This window comes from Tachyglossus aculeatus, chromosome 3 (genome assembly GCF_015852505.1).
Source record: "Tachyglossus aculeatus isolate mTacAcu1 chromosome 3, mTacAcu1.pri, whole genome shotgun sequence".
NCBI classification, from domain to species: domain Eukaryota; kingdom Metazoa; phylum Chordata; class Mammalia; order Monotremata; family Tachyglossidae; genus Tachyglossus; species Tachyglossus aculeatus.
This window is the reverse complement of record NC_052068.1, coordinates 7,908,941-7,928,203: the sequence shown is the minus strand read 5'-3', so window position 1 is coordinate 7,928,203 and position 19,263 is coordinate 7,908,941. Positions and strand designations below refer to the sequence as shown.

The window sequence follows — 19,263 nt, the reverse complement described above, 5'->3', positions numbered from 1 at the left end:
TGCTGTACCACAATAAATAGACTTCAGCCTCTTCGGATCGTACTTTCACCCCTGGAGACCTGCCACAGAATGGGATTTTTTTCTATCCCGGACCTCTCACTTCCTACTTTTATGTCCGGTACAGTGTAGGCCTTAAGTGACTCTGCTTGTTTTTGGTTTGTTGTTTTGGTTTTTTTAAACTCCCCATCCAGATCCCAACAGGGTCCTTGGTCCAAAAAAAGTGCAAGGAATGCAGGCCCTGAGGAGGGTAGGGGATTTGGTGCCGCCCATCCCCTGGCCACTGAGAACCAGTGTGGCTCAGTGGCAAGAGCTCAGGCTTGGGAGCCGGAGGTCGTTGGTTCTCATCCCGCCTCTGCCACTTGTCAGCTGTGTGACCATGGGCAAGTCACTTCACTTCTCTGGGCCTCGGTTCCCTCATCTGTAAAATGGGGGTGAAGACTGGGAGCCCCAAGTGGGACAACCTGATAACCTTGTATCTCCCCCGGCGTTCAGAATGGTGTTTGGCACATAGGAAGCGCTGAACAAATACCACCAACACCATCATCACCATCACTGGGGTTGGGGGGAGGAGAGGCGGCCAGGCGGCTGTGTCCGTCATCTCCCCGCCGTGCCAGAAACCTTTGTGCTCCGCTGCGGCCAAGGAGCAGGGCCTCCATCCTCTGGACCTGCCTGGGAAGGGGACCCTGGAGCCCGGACCCCCGGCGGGGACCCCAAAAGGGGGGAGGGGAGGAGGGGGTGGTCGCTCCCCGTCCCAGTTTGGAAGCAGATTTTTCCTGCAGATTTCCATTCTGGTGGGCAACGCAAGGAACGCAAGGGTTTGTGCCCCCCACCTCCGGACCTCCCTCCCCTTTTCCTGAAAAGTGTTCCGCTTGGCCCATAACCTAGCCGGGAATCCCGGGGGGCTAAAGAAAAGAGAGAGTAAGGGGGGGAGACACAGAGGGGGAGGGGGAGAGGGAGAGGGGGAGAGGGAGAGAGAGAGAGAGAGAGAGAGAGAGAGAGAGAGAAGGGGAGAGGGACAGAGGGGGAGACAGAAGGAGGGAGAGAGAGGAAAAAAGGGAGAGAGAAGGATGGGGGAAGAGAGAGGAGGGGGAGAGAAGGATGGAGGAAGAGAGAGGAGGGGGAGAGAAGAGAGGGAGAGAGACAAAGGGGGGAGAGAGGGGAGAGAGGAAGAGAGAGAAGGAGGTAAAGAGAAGAATGGAGGGAAAGAAGCAGAGGGAGACAGAAGAGACAGAGAAGGGGAGGGGAGAGAAGAGAGGCAGAGAGGGAGGGGGATGAGAAGGGGAGAGAGAGAGGGAGAGAGAGAAGGGGGAGAGGGAGAGAGAGAAGGGGGAAGGGAGAGAAGACAGGAGAGGAGGGGGGAAAGAGACGGGGAGAGAAATAGAGGGGGGAGGGAGGGAGAGTGGGGGAGAGAGGGAGGAGGGAGGGAGGGGGAGAGGGGGAAGAGAGAGGGGAGTGGGGGGAGGGAGAGAGCGGGAGAGAGAGGGAGAGAGGGAAGAGAGGGAGAGGGGGAGAGAGAGGGGAGGGGGGAGAGAAAAGGAGAAAGAAAGTGAGGGGTTGAGAGGACGGAGAGGGAAAGAGAGAGGAGGGAGAGAGGGAAGGAGAGAGAAGGATGGAGAGAAGCAAAGAGAGAGAAGGGGGAGGGGGAGTAGGCGCTCAATAAATATGATTGAATGACTGAGAGAAGAGAGAATCAATCAATCCATCAATCGTATTTATTGAGCGCTTACTGTGTGCAGAGCACTGCACTAAGCGCTTCGGAAGTACAAGTTGGCAACATATAGAGGCAGTCCCTACCCAACAGTGGGCTCACAGTCTAAAAGGGGGAGACAGAGAACAAAACCAAACATACTAACAAAATAAAATAAATAGAATAGATATGTACAAGTAAAATAAATAGAGTAATAAATATGTACAAACATATATACATATATACAGGTGCTGTGGGGAAGGGAAGGAGGTAAGGTGGGGGGGATGGAGAGGGGGACGAGGGGGAGAGGAAGGAAGGGGCTCAGTCTGGGAAGGCCTCCTGGAGGAGGTGAGCTCTCAGTAGGGCCTTGAAGGGAGGAAGAGAGCGAGCTTGGCGGATGGGCAGAGGGATTGGGGGCATTCCAGGCCCGGGGGATAAGAGAAGGAGAGAGACAGGCAGAGAGAGAGAAGGGAAGAGAAGCAGAGGAGGAAGAGAGACAGAGAAAGAGTAGGGAGAGAAGGAGGGAGAGAGAGAAGCAAGGAGAGAGAAAAATGGAGAGAGAGAGAGAAGGGGGAGATTCATTCAGTCATATTTATTGAGCGCTTACTATGTGCAGAGCACGGTACTAAGCGCTTGGAAAGTCCAAGTCGGCGACAGATAGAGACGGTCCGTCCCCGACAGCGGGCTCTGTACGGTGTCCCCTGCCTCCTTGGCTCCGGCCCCGGAGCTCCGGGTTGGGTCCGGGGGTGGGGAGGGGGCCCGGCCCGGCCCGGCCCGGCCCGGCCCGGTCGGTGTCTTACTTTTTGTTGCAGTCGAGGAGGATGCCGGTGAAGCTGCGGGCTCCGCAGCACAGGGTGACCAGCAGCGCGTCCTCCACCACCTGCTCCACCAGCACCGGCACAACCGCCCCGGCGCGCAACGCCTCCATCCCGCCGGCCGCCGGGCGGGCACACACACCGACCGCGGGCGCGCGCGCGCACACACGCGCACACACACACACACACACTCCGCGGGCGCGCACACACCGCCGCCGGGACCGCACCGCGCCCCGGGCCCTGACGTCACAATAAGCCCCGCCCCTCCCGGACTCCTACGTCACCCAGCCCCGCCCCTGGCACCTCCCCCCGGCAGGGCGACGTCATCCAGCTCCGCCCCTGGCACCTCTCTCGACAGGACTGACGTCACCCAGCCCCGCCCCTGGCACCTCTCTCGACAGGACTGACGTCACCCAGCCCCGCCCCTGGCACCTCCCCCCGGCAGGGCGGACGTCATCCAGCTCCGCCCCTGGCACCTCCCTCGACGGACTGACGTCACCCCTCCCCGCCCCTGGCACCTCCCCCCGATAGGGCTGACGTCACCCATCCCCGCCCCCGGCACCTCCCCCACAGCTGACGTCGCCAGTCCAACCCGGCCAAATGCTGACGTCACGGAGCCCCGCCCACCGGGCTCCTCCCCGCCCCTCCGCCGGCCGTGACGTCACGGATCCCCGCCCCTGGGAGCCTTCAGGCCCGCCCCCCGCACAGCCCGACTCTGACGTCACAGCGCTCCGCGCCCCGCCCCGCCCGCCCCTGTCGTAGGTCCTGAGTTCGTTCGTTCATTCATTCATTCATTCATTCATTCATTCATTCATTCGTTCGTTCATTCATTCATTCGTTCATCCATTCATTCATTCGTTCGTTCATTCATTCATTCATTCATTCATTCAATCGTATTTATTGAGCGCTTACTGTGTGCAGAGCACTGTACTAAGCGCTTGGGAAGTACAAGTTAGCGCTTGGGAAGTACAAACATATATATATATACAGGTGCTGTGGGGAGGGGAAGGAGGTATGGCGGTTCTAATGCTACTCTGCCACTTAGCTGCGTGACTTTGGGCAAGTCACTTCATTTCTCTGGGCCTCAGTCCCCTCATCTCTTAAATGGGGATGAAGACTGTGGGGACAGGGACTGTGTTCAAACCAATCTGCTTATATCTACCCCAGCACTTACAGCAGGGTTTGGCACATAGTAAGCACAAATACCACAGTTATTATTGTTAAGTCATTTCACTTCTCTGGGCCTCAGTTCTCATCTGTAAAATGGGGATGAAGACTGTGAGCTCCACGTGGGACAACCTGATTGCCTTGTATCTACCCCAGCTCTTAGAACAGTGCTTGGCACATAGTAAACACTTAACAAATACCATAATAATAATAAGGGCTGGAAAGTCTGTCCCATTTTACAGAGACGAAGTGGCCAGCCCACAGCTGCTCTTTTAAGGGGAGGGGGCCCAGCCCCAGCGGCAGAGGGGGTTGAAAATGAACCTCCTTTTCATTCATTCATTCATTCAATCGTATTTATTGAGTGCTTACTATGTGCAGAGCACTGTACTAAGCACTTGGGAAGTACAAGTTGGCAACATATAGAGATGGTCCCTACTCAACAGCGGGCTCACAGTCTAGAAGGGGGAGACAGACAACAAAACAAAACATATTAAACCTTCAAAGCCCTGCTGAGAGCTCACCTCCTCCAGGAGGCCTTCCCAGACTGAGCCCCCATTTTCCTCTACCTCCTTCCCCTCTCCATAGCACTTGTATAAATTTGTACAGATTTATTACTCTATTTATTTTATTTGTACATATTTACTATTCTTTTTTTTTTTGTTAATGATGTGCTTCTAGCTTTAATTCTATTTGTTCTGACGATTTTGACAACTGTCTACATGTTTTGTTTTGTTGTCTGTCTCAGCCCATTGATGGTTAGGGGCTGTCACTATATGTTGCCGACTTGTACTTCGCAAGCACTTAGTACAGTGCTCTGCACACAGTAAGCGCTCAATAAATATGATTGAATGAATGAATGAATGAATGAATGAACCCTGCCTGGCTGGAAGGGCCGTGGGTGGGGACCTCCAGAGAGACTCTAAGACTGTAAGAGCCCCCTGGAGACTGTAAGCTCACTGTGGGCAGGAAATCTGTTATAGCTTTTTACTGGACTCTCCCAAGTGCTTAGTACACTTGTCTGCTGTGTGACCTTGGGCAAGTCACATCACTTTTCTGGGCCTCAGTTCCCTATCTGGAAAACAGGGTTTGAGACTGTGAGCCCCACATGGGACAAGGGACTGGGTTCAACCTGATTTATTTGTATCTGCCCCAGCGCTTAGCACAGTTCCTGGCACATAGTAAGAAGCAGCATGGCTCAATGGAAAGAGCACGGGCTTGGGAGTCTGAGGTCATGGGTTCTAATTCCGACTCCACCACTAGTCAGCTGTGTGACTTTGGGCAAGTCATTTCACTTCTCTGTGCCTCAGTTCCCTTATCTGTAAAATGGGGATTAAGACTGTGAGCCCCACATGGGACAACCTGATCACTTTGTATCCCCCCCAGCACTTAGAACATAAGTGCTTAACAAATAGCATCATCATTATTATTATTATAGTAAGCACTTAACAAATAACATTATTATTATTGTTATTACAGTGTTCTGCACACACTAAGTGCTCAATCAATACCACTGATTGATTGACTGGCTGACTGAGACGTGCCCACCCTCCAGAAAGGATTCTCGCTCAAGTCCCCAACACGGCCTCCATTTCCAGGGCGGGGGTGGTTATCAGGGAATAAATGGTACAAGGCCTCGATCCTGACACGTAAAACTGGGATCGGGTCCTTTTCGGCGATAATAAACATAAAAAACAGAAATGGGCACCGGATCAGAATGCAGTCTGGGCCTGCCCCGGCAGTAGGGCTGAGGAAGTCAAAGACGGTTTGCTCAGGAAGCACATTGGATTAAAATGAGAAAATGGAAAAGCTGCCATTTCCTCTCAGACACATAAAACTACAATTGGAGCAAAGCCCCTGTGAGGGGGGCCATGGCTTTAAGATCACCAGGGAAAAGACCCCTTGTTTAGAAAATGTCACTCCCTTGAGGCTTACAATGTTACAGTGAGAAAAGCCCATCTCCTTTTCGAAAATTCCAAGGTCGATGAAACTCTCCTGTGATTAGCATCCTGCATCCCTTCCTCCTCATCTTCACACACACTGGATCCCCTATTCTGTCCTTCATGAATGTCTCTGGTTAACTAGCAATGGACTTAAAAAAAAATCATTCCTTCATTCAATCTTATTTATTAAGCACTTACTGTGTGCAGAGCACAGTACTAAGCACTTGAAAAGTACAGTACAACAATGAGTAACTATCCCTGCCCACAGTGAGCTCACAGTCTAGAGCTGGGGAGACAGACATCAATACAAATAAACAGACATCGATAAAATTAAATAAAATTACAGATATATACATAGGTCCTGAGGTGCTGGGAGATGGGACGAGCAAAGGGAGAGAGTCAAGGAGACGCAGAAGGGAGTGGGAGCTGAGGAAAAGTGGGGATCAGTCTGGGAAGGCTTCTTGGAGGAGATGGGCCTTCAGTAGGGCTTTGAAGATGGGGAGAGTCACTGTCTGGTGGATCTGAGGAGGGAGGGTGTTCCAGGCCAGAGGCAGGACATGGGCCAGGTGGGGAGACAGGTGAGATGGAAGCAAGATCAAAATCAAGGCTTAACAAATACCATTGTGTGTCAGACCCTGTACTAAGCACTGGGGTAGATAAATATGTATCTATTTATCGCCCAAAGGGTGGGGTTGTTTTGTGGTATTTGTTAAGCGCTTACTCTGTGCGAGGCACTGTTCTAAGCTCTGGGGTGGATACAAGCTAGTCAGTTTGGAAAAAGTCCTTGTCCCATGGTGGGGGGCTCAAAATCTTAATCCCCATTTTACAGATGAGGTAACTGAGGCACGGAGAAGTGAAGTAACTTGCCCAAATTCACACAGTAGATGTGGCAGAGTCGGGATTAGAGCCCAGGTCCTTTTGATTCCCAGACTTGGGCTCTCTCCACTAGGCCACATTCCTTCTCTAAAGGTTAAATGGCCTACAATCCATGACATCACAGCTATTACAAAAGGATAAAATCATTTGATTACATAATAATAATAATGGTATTTGTTAAGCACTTAAAAGCACTGTGCCAGGCACAGTACAAAGAGCTGGGGTGGATTTGGGTTGGACACAGTCTCTGTCCCTTGTGGGGCTCACAGTCTCGATCCCCACTTTTCAGATGAAGTAACTGAGGCACAGAGAAGTGAAGTGACTTGCCCAAGCTCCCACAGCAGATAAGTGGCGAAGTCAGGATTAGAGCTTCAGGAGCAAAAACACATTTCCCTTCTGCTCTTAAAAACAAAAAAATCGGAACTGTGGGTGAATTGTGTTCCTCCAAAGCAAAGTAATTGTGGTTTTTTTTCCCAAAATTTAGTTGGCAAATTGGAAGACTTTCAATTGCCTTTGCCTGAAAGGTAAACAAAGATTGTTTTAATAAGAAATTAGGTAAAGGTCAACCCTGAAGGAATGAAGGTAAATTAGATTAAAGTAAGAAAATGAAAGGAATTCTGCTTAAGTTGGGGTTAGAGAGAAATGATAAGAATTGTGGTATTGGTTAAGCGCTCACAGTGTGCCAGGCACTGAACTAAGGACTGGGGTAGATATATAAGCAGATCAGGTTGGACACAGTCCCTGTCCTATAAGGGGCTCACAGTCTTAATCCCCATTTTACAGATGAGATCATCAAGGCCAGAGAATAATAATAATAATGATGGCATTTATTAAGCACTTACTATTTGCAAAGCACTGTTCTAAGCACTGGGGAGGTTACAAGGAGATCAGGTTGTCCCATGGGGGGCTCACAGTCTTAATCCCCATTTTACAGATGAGGTAACTGAGGCCCAGAGAAGTAAAGTGACTTGCCCAAAATCACACAGCTGACAAGTGGCGGAGCCGAAATTAATAACAATAATAATAATAATAATAATAACATTTGTTAAGCACTTACTATGTGCAAAGCGCTGTTCTAAGCGCTGGGGAGGATACAAGGTGATTAAGTTGTCCCACATTGGGCAACTGTCCCACAGTCTTAATCCCCATTTTACAGATGAGGGAACTGAGGCCCAGAGAAGTTAAGTGACTTGCCCAAAGTCACACAGCTGACAAGTGGTGGAGTTGGGATTAGAACCCAGATCCTTCTAACTCCAAGGCCCGGGCTCTTTCCATTAGGTCACGCTGCTTCTCGAATGCTTGCCCCCTCAACCAATAACAAAACTCCCCTCACAGAAGACCCAGGTTTAAAACCCTAATAATTATAATTGTGGTATTAAGTGATTATTGTGTGCCAGGTACTGTACTAAGCACTGGGGTAGATACGAGGTAATTGGGTTGGACACAGTCTTTGTCCCACGTGGGCATCACAATCTTAATCCCCATTTTCCAGATGAGGTAACTGAGGCGCAGAAAAGTGAAGTGACTTCCCCAAGGTCACACAGCAGACAAGTGGCGGTTCAGGGATTTGAACCCAGGTCCTTCTGACTCCCAGCCCCGTGTTCTATCCATTAGGCCACTTTGATGGTGCTGGAAGGAGAAAACCGAACCAAATCCCCTGCAGCCATTATGTGTCTCTGCCCATCTTTGGTCTCAGAGAAACAGCATGGCCTTGTGGCTAGAGCCCGGGCCTGGGAATCAAAAGGACCTGGCTTCTAATCCCGGCTCATCCACTTGTTTGCTGTGTGACCTTGGGCAAGTCACTTCCCTGAGAAGAAGCGTGGCTCAGTGGAAAGAGCCCGGGTTTGGGAGTCAGAGGTCATGGGTTCTAATCCCGGCTCCACCGCTTGTCAGCTGTATGACTCTGGGCAAGTCATTTAACTTCTCTGTGCCTCAGATACCTCATCTATAAAATGGGGATTAAGATCGTGAGCCCCCCATGGGACAACCTGATCACCTTGTATCCTCCCCAGCGCTTAGAACAATGCTTTGCATATAGCAAGGATGGCTCAGTGGAAAGAACCTGGGCTTGGGAGTCAGAGGTTATGGGTTCAAATCCCAACTCCGCCAACTGTCAGCTGTGTGACTTTGGGCAAGTCACAACTTCTCTGTGCCTCAGTTACCACATCTGTAAAATGGGGATTAAAACTGAGCCTGCCTTGGGACAACCTGATCGCCTTGTAACCTCCCCAGAGCTTAGAACAGTACATTGCATATAGTAAGTGCTTAACAAATACTATTCTTCTTCTTCTTCTTCTTCTTCTTCTTCTTCTTCTTCTTCGTATTATTATTATTATTATTATTATAGTAAGCGCCTAACAATCAATCAATCAATCGTATTTATTGAGCGCTTACTGTGTGCAGAGCACTGTACTAAGCGCTTGAGAAGTACAAGTTGGCAACATACCAACAGTCCCTACTCAACAGTGGGCTCACAATCTAGAAGGGGGAGTCAGAGAACAAAACCAAACATATTAACAAAATAAAATAAATAGAATAGATATGTACAAGTAAAATAAATAAATAAATAGAGTAATAAATATGTGCTTATGAGAAGCAGCGTGGCTCAGTGGAAAGGGCACGGGCTTTGGAGTCAGAGGTCATGGATTCAAATCCTGGCTCTGCCACTTGTCAGCTGTGTGACTTTGGGCAAGTCACTTAACTTCTCTGGGCCTCAGTTACCTCAACTGTAAAATGGGGGTTAAGACTGTGAACCCCACATGGGACAACCTGATCACCTTGTAACCTCCCCAGCGCTTAGAACAGTGCTTTGCACATAGTAAGCGCTTAATAAATGCCATCATTATTATTATTATTACAAACATATATACATATATACAGGTGCTGTGGGGAAGGGAAGGAGGTTAAACGGGAGGGAGAGCGGGGCGAGCGGGAGAGGAAGGAGTGGACTCAGTCTGGGAAGGCCTCCTGGAGGAGGTGAGCTCTCAGTAGGGCCTTGAAGGGAGGAAGAGAGCTAGCTTGGCGGATGGGCAGAGGGAGGGCATTCCAGGCCCGGGGGAGGACGTGGGCCGGGGGTCGACGGCGGGACAGGCTGAGAACAAGGCATGGTGAGGAGATTAGTGGCAGAGGAGCGGAGGGTGCGGGGTGGGCTGTAGAAGGAGAGATGGGAGGTGAGGTAGGAGGGGGCGAGGTGATGGACAGCCTTGAAGCCGAGGGTGAGGAGTTTCTGCCTGATGCGCAAATACCAAATTAACAAATACCAAAATTAATTAATTAATTCTCTGGGCCTCAGTGACCACATCTGGAAAATGGGGATTGAGACTGTGAGCCCCCCGTGGGACAGGGGCTGTGTCCAACCCGATTTGCTTGCATTCCCCCCAGTGCTTAGTACAGTGCCTGGCACACAGTAAACGCTTAACAAATATCGTAGTTTTATTATTATTAGTATTAGTATTAGTATTTAACGCGTCCCGCTCCCCATCCCCCCGCCTTACCTCCTCCCCCTCCCCACAGCAGCTGTATATATGTATATATATATTTGTACGTATTTATTACTCTATTTATTTTACTTGTACATATTTACTATCCTATTTATTTTATTTTGTTAATATGTTTTGTTTTGTTGTCTGTCTCCCCCTTCTAGACTGTGAGCCCGTTGTTGGGTAGGGACCGTCTCTATATGTTACCGACTTGTACTTCCCAAGCGCTTAGTACAGTGCTCTGCACACAGTAAGCGCTCGATAATATTCCTTCACCTCCTTCCTCTCCCCCTCGTCCCCCTCTCCATCCCCCCGTCTTACCTCCTTCCCTTCCCCACAGCACCTGTATATATGTATATATGTTTGTACATATTTATTACTCTATTTATTTATTTTACTTGTACTTATCTATTGTATTTATTTTATTTTGTTAATTTGTTTGGTTTTGTTCTCTGTCTCCCCCTTTTAGACTGTGAGCCCACTGTTGGGTAGGGACTGTCTCTATATGTTGCCAACTTGTACTTCCCAAGCGCTTAGTACAGTGCTCTGCACACAGTAAGCGCTCAATAAATACTATTGATTGATTGATTGATTGATTGATTGATTGAAATACGATTGAATGAATGAAAAGAAGCGACTGTGGGGCGCGGGCGGCCCCTCACGCCCTCTAGCGGCCGATAGCGGCAATGCGCCCCCTTGCAGCAGGTCTATGGAGCAGAGGTCAAATGGTACTTGTTAAGCGCTTACTATGTGCTAAGCATTCATTCAGTCAGTAATTCAGTCGTATTTATTGAGCGTTTACTGTGTGCAGAGCACTGTACTAAGCGCTTGGGAAGTACAAATCAGCAACAGACAGAGACGGTCCCTACCTAACAATGGGCTCACAGTCTTGAAGGGGGAAACAGGCAACAAAACAAAACAAACGGTAGAGACAAGTTAATAATAATAATAATAATGGTATTTCATTTACTCATTCAATCGTATTTATTGAGCGCTTACTGTGTGCAGAGCACTGCACTAAGCGCTTGGGAAGTACAAGTACGCAACATATACAGATGGTCCCTACCCAACAATGGGCTCACAGTCTAGCAGGGGGAGACAGACAACAAAACAAAACATGTAGACTGGTTGTTAAGCGCTTTCCATGTACCAGGCACTGTACTAAGTGCCGGGGTGGCTACAAGCCCTTGTCCCATGAGGGGCTCACCATCTCAATCCCCATTTTACAGATGAGGGAACTGAAAGCCATAGAAGTTGTGACTTGCCCAAGGTCACACAGCAGACAAGTGGTGGAGCTGGGATTAGAACCCATGACCTCCGGCCACCCAGGCCCATGCTCTTTCCACTAGGCTAAATCAATCAATCGTATTGATTGAGAAGCAGCGTGGCTCAGTGGATAGAGCACAGGTTTTGGAGTCAGAGGTCATGGGTTCTAATCTCTGCTCCGCCAACTGTCAGCTGTGTGACTTTGGGCAAGTCACTTAGCTTCTCTGGGCCTCAGTTACCTTATCTGTAAAATGGGGATTAAAACTGGGAGCCCCCCATGGGACAACCTGATCACCTTGTAACCTCCCTGGCTTTTAGAACAGTGCTTTGCACAGTGCTTAACAAATATTATTATTATTATTATTATTATTATTATTATTATTATTGAGCACTTTATTATAATAATGATGGTAGTTATTAAGCACTTACTATGTGCCAAGCACTGTTCTAAGGGCTGGATGTGCCAAGCACTGGATTTAGCGCTCAGGAGAGTACAACATAACAATATAACAGACACATTATTCATTCATTCAATCGTATTTATTGAGTGCTTACTGTGTGCAGAGCACTGTACTAAGCGCTTGGGAAGTACAAGTTGGCAACATATAGAGACGGTCCCTACCCAACAATGGGCTCACAGTCTAAAAGAGAAGTGGCATGGCGCTGTGGGGAGAGCACAGGCCAAGGAGTCAGAAGGTCTTGGGTTCTAATCCCAGCTCCTCCACTTGTCTGCTGTGTGACCTTGAGCAAGTCACTTCACTTCTCTGTGTCTCAGTTACTCCAACTGTGAAATGGGGATAGAGACTGTGAGCCCAGTGTAAGACAGGGACTCTGTCCAATCCAATAATAATAATAATGATGGTATTTAAGTGCTTACTATTTGCCCAGCACTGTTCTAAGCACTGGGGGAGATACAAGGTCATCAGTTTATCCCAAGTGGGGCTCACAGTCTTCATCCCCATTTGACATATGAGGTCACTGAGGCTCAGAGAAGTGAAGTGACTTGCCCAAAGTCACACAGCTGACATGTGCCAGAGCCGGGATTAGAACACATAACCTCTGACTTCCAAGCCCAGGCTTTTTCCCTGAGCCACGCTGCTTCCCAATTTGCTTTGCTCTTCATGATTTGCTTCTATCCACACCAAGCACTTAGTACAGTGCATGGCACACAGTAAGCGCTTAACGAACTCCACAGTGATTATTCCCTGCCCACAACAAGCTACTCCGGCCCCATTATTTTCTTCCTGACCGTCTCTCAGACATCCTTTTTTAGCTGAGTTTCTACAGTCTGGGAACCATTTCTCCCTGCATGCCTGACTCTCCAAGTTAGCCTCAGAGTCTTCATTCCTAGAGCCAGGCTTTATTCCTTCCACTTTTAATCCGAAGCCTTTTCCCTGCACCTCCTTCTCTGTAGGTCACGCTGAAGAATGCACTGTGGTCTTATGAAACGTCAAGGTCGGATGCTTCCCCAACTGGGCTGCTAAATATTCCATTGCTCTGGCCTCTCCCTGCTGGCTGGACTGAGGAGGCGGCTAGGCTGCTCCATCTGCAGAGCGGAAAGTGCTCTCCTGTGACTTTGAGTCTCCTGCCTCGGGAAGCAGTGTGGCTCATTGGAAAGAGCCCAGCCTTGGGAGTCAGAGGATGTGGGGAGGCTTTCCCAGGCTGCTCCATCTGCAGAGCGGAAAGTGCTCTCCTGTGACTTTGAGTCTCCTGCCTCGGGAAGCAGTGTGGCTCATTGGAAAGAGCCCGGCCTTGGGAGTCAGAGGATGTGGGGAGGCTTTCCCAGACTGAGCCCCCTTTTTCCTCTCCTCCCCAACCCCCACTCTGCCCTACCTCCTTCCCCTCCCCACAGCACTTGTATATATTTGAACAGATTTACTACTCTATTTATTTTACTTGTATATATTTACTATTCTATTTATTTTGTTAATGATGTGCACATAGCTATAATTCTATTTGTTCTGACCATTTTGACACCAGTCTACATGTTTTGTTTTGTTGTTTGTCTCCCCCTTCTAGACTGTGAGCCCGTTGTTGGGTAGGGACCATCTATATGTTGCCGACTCATACTTCCCAAGCGCTTAGTATAGTGCTCTGCACACAGTAAGCGCTCAATAAATGCAATTGAATCAATCAATCAATTGTATTTATTGAGCGCTTACTATGTGCAGAGCACTGTACTAAGCGCTTGGGAAGTACAAATTGGCATCACATAGAGACAGTCCCTACCCAACAGTGGGCTCACAGTCTAAAATTGAATGAATAATCTCGGCTCCACCGCTAGTCAGCTGTGTGATTTTGGACAAGTCACTTAACTTCTCTGGGCCTCAGTTCCCTCATCTGTAAAATGGGGATTAAGACTGTGAGCCCCACGTAGGACAACCTGATTACCTTGTATACCTCCCCAGCTCTTAGAACAGTGCTTGGCACATAGTAAGTGCTCAACAAATACCATCATTTACCAAGGGTCCTGTGCTGTCCCCTGGTGGCTCTGGATTGGTTTGGAGATGTTGTCTGTCCCCCCCTGCTAATACTACTACGAATAATGATGGTATTTGTTAAGCGCTTACTATGTGCCAGGCACTGTACTAAGCACTGAAGTGGGTGCAAGCAAATTGTGTTGGACAGTCTCTTTCCCACACGGGGCTCACAGTCTCAGTCCTCATTCTACAGATGAGGTAACTGAGACCAAGAGAAGTGAAGTGGCTTGTCCAAGGTCACACAGCAGACAAGTGGCAGAGCCGGGATTAGAACCCATGACTTCTCTTATTCCCAGGCCCGGGCTCTATTCACTACGCCACACTGCTGCTGCTTCTCAAAGGAGTGGTGTGGGCAGGGTTGTAGTAAGAGAGTAGCTAGGTGAGGTAGGAAGGGGCAAGGGGATTGACTGTTTTGAAGCCAGTGGTGAGGTGTTTTTGTTTGCTGGGAGACTCCTGGAGGTTCAGGGCCTCAGTTTCCTCATCTGTAGAATGGAGATTCAATATCTGTTCTCCCTCCCACTCAGACTACGAACTCATGTGGGATAGTAGTACAGTACATACTATACACATTCATACCAAGTATAATAATAATAATGGCATTTGTTAAGTGCTTACTATGTGCAAAGCACTGTTCTAAGCACTGGGGGGGATACAAGGTGATCACGTTGTCCCACCTGGGGCTAACAGTCTTAATCCCCATTTTACAGATGAGGTAACTGAGACACAGAGAAGTTGTGACTTGCCCAAAGTCACACAGCTGTTTTGTTGTCTGTCTCCCCCTTCTAGACTGTGAGCCCACTGTTGGGTAGGGACCGTCTCTATATGTCGCCAACTTGTACTTCCCAAGCGCTTAGTACAGTGCTCTGCACACAGTAAACGCTCAATAAATATGACTGAATGAATGAAAGTGGCAGAGCTGGGATTTGAACCCATGACCGGGCTCGTTCCACGGAGCCATGCTGCTTCTCACATAGATCCCTCATCTGTAAAATGGGGATTAAGACTGTGAGCCCCACATGGGACAACCTGATCACCTTGTATCCCCCCAGCACTTAGAACAGTGCTTCACACATAGTAAGTGCTTAACAAATACCATCATTGTTACTATTATTATTATATATGTGAGAAGGAGCATGGTGTAGTGGTGGAGCACAGGCCTGGGAATCAGAAGGTTATGGATTCTAATCCTAACTTTGCCACTTGTCTGCTGTGAGATCCCGGGCAAATCACTTCACTTTTCTGGGCTTCAGTTACCTCATCTGGAAAATGGGGATTGAGACTATGACCTCTGTGTGGGACAGGGACTGTGTCCAACCTGATTTGCTTGTATCCACCCCAGTGTTTAGTACAGTGACTGACACATAGTAAGCACTTAACAAATACCATCATCATTATTATTATTATGAATGAGCAAACCCCAAGAAGGAGTGTGGCCTAGGTGAAAGAGCCTGGGCTTGGGAACCAGAGAACTTGACAGAGACATGATCCTTGCCCACAAAGGTTTTACTGTCTACTGGAATTTCTTTATTTATATTAATGCCTGTCTTCTCCTCTAGACTGTAAGCTTGTTATGTCTGTTTATTGTTATATCGTACTCTCCCAAGTGCTTAGTACAGTGCTCTGCTCACCGTAAGTGCTCAATAAATACAATGAATGAATGTATGAATAGTGAATGAATTAGTAACTTAGGAGAAGCAGCATGGCCCGGTAGACAGAGCACATGTCTGGGAGTCAGAAGGACCTGGGTTCTAGAACTGGCTCCATCACTTTTCTGCTCTGTGATCTTGGGCAAGTCACTTCACTTCTGAGTGCCACAGTTGCCTCATCTACAAAAAAGACTGTGATTAAGGCTGTAAGCCTCATGTGGGACATGAACTGTATCCAAGCCCATTACCTTGTCTCTACCCCAGTGCTTCAAACAGTGCTTGGCACATAGTAAGCACTTAACAAATACTATAAAAAACCCCAACTTTGATAGGCACAATTTTTTTCAATCAGTTTTTTTTTTTTGGAGAAAAACTGCGGTTTAGTGAAAACACTATTTTATGGGGGTTGGGAGGGTTCATTTTTCCTTCTATCTGTTCCTCTTGGACCCCAAAATAAACGATGCTTGCAAAAAGTGACTACTTTAGGCATTTTGGTAGGTTTTGGTAGGTTTCAAATCCCTAAAAATCTACCTTTCCTTATCTGAGAAAATGATTTTACAATATTTTACGTAGTGGCCCATTGTCCTGATTAAAAATGTCTGCTCTGAAGAAGGTTCCTCAGTCCATTCTACCAGCAAGCTTCTTTCCCTCTTGGTATTTTTCCACAGCTCCGCTCTTTGATGCTGGGATTTTGTTCTCTCTGACTTTCCAGAGTAACCCTCCATTAAATCTGCAGTCATGCATTCCCTGAGAGGAAGCTAATCGTGTTTTAATTTGAACCACCAGATCAGGGGAACTGAAGAGACCGGAGCAAGGGTGATGGAAAGGAGAAACATCTTCTAGGTTTAGATGGGATTTTAGAGAAGCCAGGGCATTGCAGTGTTCAATAAGTAACACTGATTCAATCAATCATATTTATACATATACACATACATATATTCAGGAACAAAAAATGAATTTCAGTCAGGATCCTCCATCCAGAGCAACAGCTGGATGGAATTTTATTCAGAAATATCTGTCTCCCCTGTCTCCCCCTCTAGACTGTAAGCTTTTTGAGGGCAGGATTATGCCTACCAACTCTTATACTGTACTCTCCCAGGAGCTCTGCATACACTGCTCTGACTATAGTAAGTGTTCAGTAAATACCATCGATTGACTGAGTAGATTTGTTTCTTCCAGGAGGCGTGAAAATGCAACACCCCCACAATTCACTAGCCTCATCATTCTCTAGACTGTAAGCTCACTGTGGGTGGGGAAAGTGTTTCTCAACTCTGTTATATGGTGAAGTGGATAGAGCGCAGGCCCAGGAGTCAGAAGGACATGGGTTCTAATCCTGGCTCTGCCACTTGTCTGCTGTGTGCCTTGGGCAAGTCAGTTCACTTCCTCTATGAAGTTACCTCATCTGTAAAATGGGGATTAAGACTGTGAGCCCCAAGCCGGGCAGGAACTTTATCCAACCTGATTTCTTTGTATCCACTCTGGGGCTTAGTACAGTTTTTGGCACATAGTAAGTGCTTAGCCACAATTATTATTATTATTATTATTCTTAATATATTCTCCCAAGTGCTTAGTACAATGCTCTTCACACAGTAAGAACTCAACAATTACAACCGATAGATTGATGTGGTATTTGAGGATAGGGCTGTCCCTCAAAATCCATTGAAATTTCGATATGGATACCACCAAATTCCCAAGAAAAATGATAAATGTCCTGGAAATGTGGCTGCAGGTTGGATGTGGAATGGTTTATTATCGGTCTGGTTTCTGCTCATTGTCAGGGCGGAAGAAACAGGAGTCAAACCAACAAGAGCCCGGAAGGAAACAGGGAGGAGACAGCTACCCGCCCCCGTTCAGCTGCGGGTGACTGTCGAAACTTAAAATTTCATGTTCAAAAATATATTGCGTGGCTGCGATCGGGGGGTTGTGTCATGGCTGGGGTCTCCCGTGTAGGCTGTGAACCGATACTCCTTCTCCAGATGGTAGTTCTGGGCTCTCTGGACAACTTCCACCTGAAGTTTGTTGGCCTTTGAGGTAGAGAGGGAAGAAGAGATGGGTTAAATGGGACAGCAGTGCTTATGGGCATTTACTAGTATAATTATTAGTAACTGTGGTACTTGTTAAGCGCTTACTATGTGGAAGCGCTGTTCATGTTAATCAAGTTGGACACAGTCCCTGTCCTCCAAGGAGCTCACACTCTTAATCCTCATTTTTCAGATGAGATAACTGAGGCCCAGAAGTGAAGTGACTTGCCCAAGGTCACAAAGCAGACATGGGGCAGAGCTGGGATTAGAACCCACGTCGTGATTTTCTAAAACCAACACAGTCATTCATTCTTTCAATCGTATTTATTGAGCGCTTACTGTGTGCAGAGCACTGTACTAAGCGCTTGGGAAGTACAAGTTGGCGACATATAGAGATGGTCCCTACCCAACAGTGGGCTCACAGTCTAGAAGGGGGAGACAGACAACAAAACAAAACATGTGGACAGGTGTCAAGTCATCAGAATAAAAGGAATTAAAGCTAAATGCACATCATTAACAAAATAAATAGAATAGAAAATATGCACAAGTAAAACAAATAGCATAATAAATCTATACATACATATATACAAGTGTTGTGGGGAGGGGAAAAAGGTAGAGCCGGGGGGATGAGGAGGAGGAGAGGAAAAAGGGGGCTCAGTCTAGGAAGGCCTCTTGGAGAATTATAATTATAAATATGTACAAATATACACAAGTGCTGTGGGACAGGGCTGAGGGGTAGAACAAAGGGAAGGGATTGGGGCAATGGGGAGGGGCCGGGGAGCAGAGGAGCAGATTGGCTCCGTGGCTTAGCTGGTTAAAGCGCCTGCCTAATAAACAGGAGATCCTGGGTTCATATCCCAGCCGGGCCTGGCTTGTGTCCTTCCTGGCCTTCACTTTCGGCTTCAAGGCTGTCCATCCCCTCACCCCCTCCTACCTCACCTCCCTTCTCTCCTTCTCCATCCCAGCCCACACCCTCCGCTCCTCTGCCGCCGCTAACCTCCTCACTAGGCCTCATTCTCACCTGTCCCGCCGTCCACCTCTGGCCCACGTCCTTCCTCTGGCCAGGAATGCCCTCCCTCCACACATCCGCCAAGCTAGCTCTCTTCCTCCCTTCAAAGCCCTACTGAGAGCTCACCTCCTCCATGAGGCCTTCCCAGACTGAGCCCCCTTATTCCTCTCCTCCTCCCCATCCCCCCCTCTGCCCTCCCTCCTTCCGTAACCTCCCCACAGCATTTGTATATATTTGTACAGATTTATTACTCTATTTTACCTGTACACATTTACTATTCTATTTATTTTGTTAATGATGTGCACATAGCTATAATTCTATTTATTCTGAAGATTTTGACACCTGTCTACATGTTTTGTTTTGTTGTCTGTCTCCCCCTTCTAGACTGTGAGCCCGTTGTTGGGTAGGGACCGTCTCTATATGTTGCCAACTTGTACTTCCCAAGTGCTTAGTACAGTGCTCTGCACACAGTAAGTGCTCAATAAATATGACTGAATGAACGAATGAATGAAAATGGGGGTTTACGGCCACATTTCCATAATCTGCTTGTGGAATCTGGAAGATGTTGGTTAGCAGCTTGGCCTAGTGGATACAGCCTGGGCTTGGGAGGCAGAAGGACCTGGGTTCTAGTCCTACCCTGCCACTTGTCAGCTGTGTGACCTTGAGAAGTCACTTCACTTCTCTATGCCTCAGTTACCTCAACTGTAACATGAGATTAAGACTGTGAGCCCACTGTGGGATACAGACTGTGTTTGTGAGCAGGGACTGTGTCGGTTTATTGTTATATTCTACTCTCCCACGCAGTAAGTACAGCGTTCTGCACTCAGTAAGGGCTCAATAAATACAACTGACTGACCAACAACCTGATTAGCTTATA

General features: G+C 48.0%; 2 protein-coding genes and 1 non-coding gene across 3 annotated transcripts in view; 1 reads left to right on the top strand and 2 right to left on the bottom strand.

Moving 5' to 3' along the window:
* PWWP2B (PWWP domain containing 2B) overlaps positions 1-2,653 on the bottom strand; it is a 76,434-nt gene extending 73,781 nt beyond the window's left edge. The window contains exon 1 of the mRNA XM_038743908.1: positions 2,488-2,653. Coding sequence (XP_038599836.1) covers positions 2,488-2,615 — 128 coding nt within the window. The 5' untranslated portion in view covers positions 2,616-2,653. The remainder of the gene's footprint in view (positions 1-2,487) is intronic.
* A 14,265-nt stretch (positions 2,654-16,918) lies between these two features.
* The window catches only part of LRRC27 (leucine rich repeat containing 27), a 63,807-nt gene continuing 61,462 nt past the window's right edge, over positions 16,919-19,263 (bottom strand). Inside the window, exon 11 of the mRNA XM_038744042.1 lies at positions 16,919-17,380. Within this exon, the coding sequence (XP_038599970.1) occupies positions 17,231-17,380 (150 nt within the window). The 3' untranslated portion in view covers positions 16,919-17,230. The remainder of the gene's footprint in view (positions 17,381-19,263) is intronic.
* TRNAI-AAU lies at positions 18,173-18,246 on the top strand. Its single transcript has one exon. It is a non-coding gene; the product is annotated as a tRNA-Ile (tRNA).